Source organism: Rhinopithecus bieti, unplaced genomic scaffold (genome assembly GCF_001698545.2).
Source record: "Rhinopithecus bieti isolate Rb0 unplaced genomic scaffold, ASM169854v2 scaffold_64915, whole genome shotgun sequence".
Classification (NCBI taxonomy): Eukaryota; Metazoa; Chordata; class Mammalia; order Primates; family Cercopithecidae; genus Rhinopithecus; species Rhinopithecus bieti.
In genome coordinates, this window is record NW_016825936.1 from 521645 (window position 1) to 528942 (window position 7298).

At 36.4% G+C, this 7298-nt stretch overlaps 1 protein-coding gene across 1 annotated transcript in view; it reads left to right on the plus strand.

Annotated features, from left to right (window-relative positions):
- The window catches only part of GALC (galactosylceramidase), a 62121-nt gene extending 59321 nt beyond the window's left edge, over positions 1-2800 (plus strand). The window contains exon 17 of the mRNA XM_017863227.1: positions 934-2800. Coding sequence (XP_017718716.1) covers positions 934-1080 — 147 coding nt within the window. The 3' untranslated portion in view covers positions 1081-2800. The remainder of the gene's footprint in view (positions 1-933) is intronic.
- The last annotated feature ends 4498 nt before the right edge of the window (positions 2801-7298 follow it).

Here is a 7298-nt window from a genome sequence, read left to right on the forward strand (position 1 = left end):
CTACATTAAGGTCCATTACATTATCCTTCCAAGACTTAAAAGCAGATTTATTCTGGTTCTTGGCCCAATGCTTTGAATTTTGAGCTCTTTACCTTTTGAGAGTAGCTAGTTTTAATTGATTGCCTGTAGTTAGTATGCTGTGAATATATGCTCATAAATGTACTATCATAAAGATAATAAGAGCTGAGATTTATTGTTTACCATGTGCCAGGCACTGAGCTAAGTAGAATGGCAAGCTTCTGAGGAAGGCGTAATTTTTTCTTTCACTGTCAGTAACCAGTAAGTAACACCTTATAGATGCCTCCCTTCTTCCACCCACTGCACCCTACTCCATCATCACTTTAACTGATGGCTACTGTTTTTTCAACTTAAGGGTAGGAGCTTCATATGGCTTTGAAGTGATATTCTGTTCATGGCAACACAACACAAAAGCTAAGGTTAATTATTTTTCTTCTGGCTGGGCAGAGGATCCTTAATGAAAACCTTAGAGAAGCAATGAGGTAGAAGCAGATGTTTTGGCTCCAGCACAGTCCTGTCTGAAGAGTTGGTGGCTGTTAGCCACAACACTTGTACATGTGACTACTTATAAATAATGTTTTTTTTATTTTAATGAGCCTTTGTCTAAAACTTTATAATAATGCATGAAAAGTTTTGCATTTTTGTTGGTTTTACATTTTCGTGGAGCACAGGAAATATTGAGGTATTCCTTGTACGTTGGGAACAATTTAAGTAGGTAGGTAAGAATTTCTTCCCAGAGTTTTCTTCTTTATTTTAAACTTTTGCTCAAACTTGTGGATTTGTGTTTTGCTGTGGTTAAGTCTTGAGTGAGAAGTACATTTGCTCCACTAAGTAGTGGGCCATACATGATCAAGAAACAGACTTCAGAGGACCATTTTCATATGGTTTCAAGGAATGCGTTTCTTTCTACTCTAGGGTCGTTTTGCCTCTGGCATGCTGAATGACAAGTCTCTGTGGACAGACATCCCTGTGAATTTTCCGAAGAATGGCTGGGCTGCAATTGGAACTCACTCCTTTGAATTTGCACAGTTTGACAACTTTCATGTGGAAGCCACACGCTAATACTTACAGGGCATCATAGAATACTCTGGATTTTCTTCCCGTCTTTTTGGTTTTGGTTCAGAGCGAATTCTTGTTTCATTGGAACAGTATATGAGCCTTTCGAGGCTAAAAATAATGAAGAGTAAATGGGGAGAGAAATTTATTTTTAATTTATCCTGGAAGATTTTATTAGAATTAATTCCAAGGGGAAAACTGGTGAATCTTTAGCATTACCTGGTGTGTTCCCTAACATTCAAACTGTGCATTAGCCCTACCCTTAGGAGTGGTTTGAGTAGTTCAGACCTTGAAGCCTTGCTGCTAACACTGAGGTAGCTCTCTTCATCTTATTTGCAAGCAGTCCTGCAGATGGCAGTAACTTAATCATCACCGAGATGTATTTATGCATGCTCTGACCATGTGTCCAAATGAGCCAATGTCTTCAGCACAAGATGATGCTGCCATAATAGAAAGCTGAAGAACACTGGAAGTAGCTTTTTGAAAACCACTTCAACCTGTTATGCTTTATGCTCTAAAAGTATTTTTTTAATTTTCCTTTTAAGATAATACTTTTGAAATGCAGGATATGATGAGTGGGATGATTGAAAAAATGCCTCTTTAATAAACTACCTCTAACACTATTTCTGCAGTAATAGATATTAGCAGATTAATTGGGTTATTTGCATTATTTAATTCTTTTGATTCCAAGTTTTGGTCTTATAACCACTATAACTCTCTGTGAACATTTTTCCAGGTGGCTGGAAGAAGGAAGAAAACCTGATCTAGCCAATGCTGTTGTAGGCATTTCCTCTGCCTCATCTCACTGTATTGTGGTCTGTCCTCACATGTGGCACTGGTAACAGACTCACACAGCTGATGAATGCTTTTCTCTCCTTATGTGTGGAAGGAGGGGAGCACTTAGCCATTTGCTAACTCCCAGAATTGGATCATCTCCTAAGATGTACTTACTTTTTAAAGTCCAAATATGTTTATATTTAAATATATGTGAGCATATTTATCATGTAGTATGATTTATACTAAGCATTAATGTGGCTCTAAGTAGCAAATCTGTTATTCATGTGGGTAAAGTAAATCTAGAATTATTTGTAAGAATTACTCATTGAACTAATTCTACTCTTTACGAATTTGTAAGAGTCTAACATAGGCTTAGCTACAGTGAAGTTTTATATTGCTTTTGAAGACAAGAAGCTAAGTACTAGAATAAATAAGGTTACAGAGAAAATTTTTCAGTTAGAACCAAGTGATTTCCAGCTGATGTATCTAGTATTTTTAAAACTAACATTGTAGAGTCATAATTTATTTATAATAAAATGTTCCCACTTTCAGTATACAATTCAGTGAGTTTTGATAAATGGATATACCCATGTAACCAACACTCCAGTCAAGTTTCAGAATATTTCCATCACCCCAGAAAGTTCTCTTGTATACCTGCTTAGTCAGTTCCTTTTACTCCCAATTGCTGGCAGCCACTGATACGAATTCTATCACTATAGGTTAGTTTTCTTTGTTCCAGAACATCATGAAGGTGGCATCATGTACTGTGTATTCTTATGAATGGTTTCTTTCCGTCCGCATAATGATTTGAGATTTATCCATGTTGTGTGATTCAGTGGTTTATTCCTTCTTATTTCTGAAGAGTTTTCACACATTGTATGAATACACCACAATTTGTTTCCTCCTCACCAGTTTCTGCTATTACAATTAAAACTGTCCACATTTACAATCTTTGTGTCAAATATATTTCTATTTCTTTAGGATGAATACAGAGGAGTGAAATTTCTGGGTCTTATGTTAATTGTATGTTTAACTTTATAAGAAACTACCAAACTGTTTTCCAAAATGATTGTATGGTTTTACACTTCTATCAGCAATGTTTAAAAGTTCCAGTTACTCTGCATTCTTGTCAGTGCCTCGTGTTGTCATTCTTTTTAATTTTAACCCTTAATTGTGGGTGTATGGTATGTACATTTCTCTGATGACTAAAGCTGTTGAGCATATGTCATGGACTTAATAGACATTTATATACTTTGTTTTATGTAATATCTATTCAAATCTTTTGCTCATCTAAAAAAATTCTGTTGTCTTTTCTATTGAGTTATAAGAGCTCTTTTACATCTTCCAGATACATTTTTTTTTTTTTAAAACAGTGTTTTGAAAATTATTTTCTCTATTTCTACAAAGAACCTGATGGAATTTTCATTTTGATTACATTTAAATTATAGATATATCTGGAAAGAACTGATATCTGACTAATATGGACCCTTCAAATCCATGAGCAGTTACACCTTTTTAAAAAATTTTATTTTACTTTTAAGTTCTGGGATACATGTGCAGAAGGTGCAGGTTTGTTACATAGGTATACATGTGCCATGGTGGTTTGCTGCACCTATTAACCCATCCTTTAAGTTCCCTCCCCTCACCTCCCACCCCACACCCCCCAACAGGCCCTGGTATGTGGTGTTCCCCTCCCTGTGTCCATGTGTTCTCATTGTTCAACTCCCACTTATGAGTGAGAACATGCAGTGTTTGGTTTTCTCTTCCTGTGTTAGTTTGCTGAGGATGATGGCTTCCAGCTTCATCCATGTCCCTGCAAAGTACATGATCTCATTCTTTTTTATGGCTGTGTAGTATTCCATGGTGTATATGTATCATGTTTCCTTTATTCAGTCTATTGTTGATGGACATTTGGGTTGGTTCCATAACTTTGCTATTGTAAATGGTGCTGCAATGAACTTAACATGTGCGTGTGTCTTTATAGTAGAATGATTTATATTCCTCTGGGTGTATACCCAGTAATGGCATTGCTGGGTCAAATGGTATTTCTGGTTCTAGATCCTTGGGGAATCACCACACTGCCTTCCACAATGGTTGAACTAATTTACATTCACACCAACAGTGTAAAAGTGCTTCTATTTCTCCACAGCCTTTCCTGCATCTATTGTTTCTTGACTTTTTAATATTTTTATTTTGACTGGCATGAGATGGTATCTCATTGTGGTTTTGATTTGCATTTCTCTAATGATCAGTGATGTTGAGCTTTTGTTCATGTTTGTTGGGTGCGTAAATGTCTTCTTTTGAGCAGTGTCTGTTCATATTCTTTGCCCACTTTTTGATGGAGTTGTTTGTTTGTTTCTTGTATATTTGTTTAAGTTTTTTGTAAATTCTGGATATTAGACCTTTGTCAGATGGGTAGACCGCAAAAATGTTCTCTTATTCTGTAGGTTGCCTGTTCACTGTGATGATAGTTTCTTTTGCTGCGCAGAAGCTCTTTAGTTTAATTAGATCCCATTTGTCAATTTTGGCTTTTTTGCAATTGCTTTTGGCATTTTCATCATGCAGTCTTTGCCCATGCATATGTCCTCAGTGGTATTGCCTTGATTTTCTTCTAGGGTTTTATGGTTTGGGTTTTACTTTTAAGTCTTTAATTCATCTTGAGTTAATTTTGTATAAGGTGTAAGGAAGGGGTCCAGTTTCAGTTTTCTGCATATGGCTAGTCAGTTTTCCCAGCACCATTTATTGAGTAGGAGATCCTTTTCCCACTGCTTGTTTTGTCAGGTTTGTTGAAGATCAGATGGTTGTAGATGTGTGGTATNTATTAGACCTTTGTCAGATGGGTAGACCGCAAAAATGTTCTCTTATTCTGTAGGTTGCCTGTTCACTGTGATGATAGTTTCTTTTGCTGCGCAGAAGCTCTTTAGTTTAATTAGATCCCATTTGTCAATTTTGGCTTTTTTGCAATTGCTTTTGGCATTTTCATCATGCAGTCTTTGCCCATGCATATGTCCTCAGTGGTATTGCCTTGATTTTCTTCTAGGGTTTTTATGGTTTGGGTTTTACTTTTAAGTCTTTAATTCATCTTGAGTTAATTTTTGTATAAGGTGTAAGGAAGGGGTCCAGTTTCAGTTTTCTGCATATGGCTAGTCAGTTTTCCCAGCACCATTTATTGAGTAGGAGATCCTTTTCCCACTGCTTGTTTTTGTCAGGTTTGTTGAAGATCAGATGGTTGTAGATGTGTGGTGTTATTTCTGAGGTCTCTGTTCTGTTCCATTGGTCTGTATGTCTGTTTTGGTACCAGTACCATGCTGTTTTGGTTACTGTAGCCTTGTAGTATAGTTTGATGTCAGCTAGCCTGATGCTTCCAGCTTTGTTCTTTTTGCTTAGGATTTTCTTGGCTATACGGGGTCTTCTTTGATTTCAGACTAAATTTAAAGTAGTTTTTTCTAATTCTGTGAAAAGTGTCAATGGTAGTTTGGTGGGAATAGCATTGAATGTATAAATTACTTTGGGCAATATGGGCATTTCACGATATTGAGTCTTCCTATCCATAAGGATGGAATGTTTTTCCATTTGTTTGTGTCCTCTCTTATTTCCTCGAGCAGTGGTTTGTAGTTCTCCTTGAAGAGATCCTTCTCATCCCTTGTTAGCTGTATTCCTGGGTATTTTATTCTCTGTGTAGCCATTGTGAATGAGAGTTCATGCATGATTTGGCTCTCTGCCTGTCTGTTGTTGGTGTAAAGGAATGCTTGTGATTTTTGCGCATTGATTTTGTATCCTGAGACTTTGCTGAAGTTGCTTATCAGCTTAAGGAGTTTTTGGGCTGAGATGATGGGTTTTCTAAATTTAGAATCATGTTATCTGCAAACAGAGACAATTAGACTTCCTCTCCTCCTATCTGAATACCCTTTATTTCTTTCTCTTGCCTGATTGCCCTGGCCAGAACTTCTGATACTATGTTGAATGGGAGTGTTGAGAGAGGGTATCCTTGCCTTGGTGTCGGTTTTCAAAGGGAATGCTTCCAGCTTTTTCCCATTCAATATGATATTGGCTGTGCGTTTGTCATAAATAGCTTTTCTTATTTTGAGATATGTTCCAGCAATACCTAGTTTATTGAGAGTTTTTAACATGTGAAGGGATGTTGAATTTTATCAAAGCCCCTTTCTGCATCTATTATCATGTGGTTTTTGTCTTTGGTTCTGTTTATGTGAGGATTATGTTTATTGATTTGCATATGTTGAACCAGCCTTGCATCCCAGGGATGAAGCTGACTTTATCCTGGTGGATAAGTTTTTTGATGTGCTGTGTTTTTCGGTTTGCCAGTATTTTATTGATGATTTTCCTGTTGATGTTCATCAGGGATATTGGCCTGAAGTTTTCTTTTTTTGTTGTGTCTCTTCCCAGTTTTTGGTATCAGGATGATGCATCATACAGTGAGTTAGGGAGGAGTCTCTCCTTTTCAATTATTTGGAATAGTTTCAGAAGGAATTATACCAGCTCCTCTTTGTACCTCTGGTAGAATTTGACTGTGAATCCATCTGATCCTGGGCTTTTTTTGTTGGTAGGCTATTAATTAGTGCCTCAGTTTCAGAACTTGTTATTGGTCTATTCAGGGATTCGACTTCCTCCTAGTTTAGTCTTGGGAGGGTATATGTGTCCAGAAATTTATCCATTTCTTCTAGATTTTCTAGTTTATTTGTATAGAAGTGTTTATAGTATTCTGTGATGGTAGTTTGTATTTCTGTGGGATCAGTGGTGATATCCCTTTATAATTTTTTATTGTGTCTGTTTGATTCTTCCCTCTTTTCTTCTTTATTAGTCTAGCTAGTGGTCTATGTATTTTGTTAATTTTTTCAAAAAACTAGCTCCCTGATTTATTGATTTTTTGGAGGGCTTTTCGTGTATCTTCTTCAATTCTTCTCTGATCTTAGTTATTTCTTGTCTTCTGCTAGTTTTTGGATTAGTTTGCTCTTATTTCTCTGGCTCTTTTAATTGTGATGTTAGGGTGTCGATTTGAGATCTTTCTCACTTTCTGATGTGGGTATTTAGTGGTATAAATTTCCCTCTTAACACTGCTCTAGCTGTGTCCCAGAGATTCTGGTATGTTCTCTTTGTTCTCATTGGTTTCAAAGAACTTCTTGATTTCTGCCTTAATTACATTATTTACTTAGGAGTCGTTCAGGAACAGGTTGTTCAATTTCCATGTAATTGTGTGATTTTGAGTGAGTTTCTTAATCCTTAGTTCTAATTTGATTGGACTGTGGTCTGAGAGACTGTTACGATTTCAGTTATTTGGCATTTGCTGAGGAGCAGTTACACCTTTTCATGTATTAAGTCTATAATTTCTCTCAGCAGTTTCTATAGTTTTCAGCATACAGATCTTGAAGATGTTTTTTATTAAATGTATCCTTAAATATTTTATGTCTTTGATGCTATTGTAAATGGTG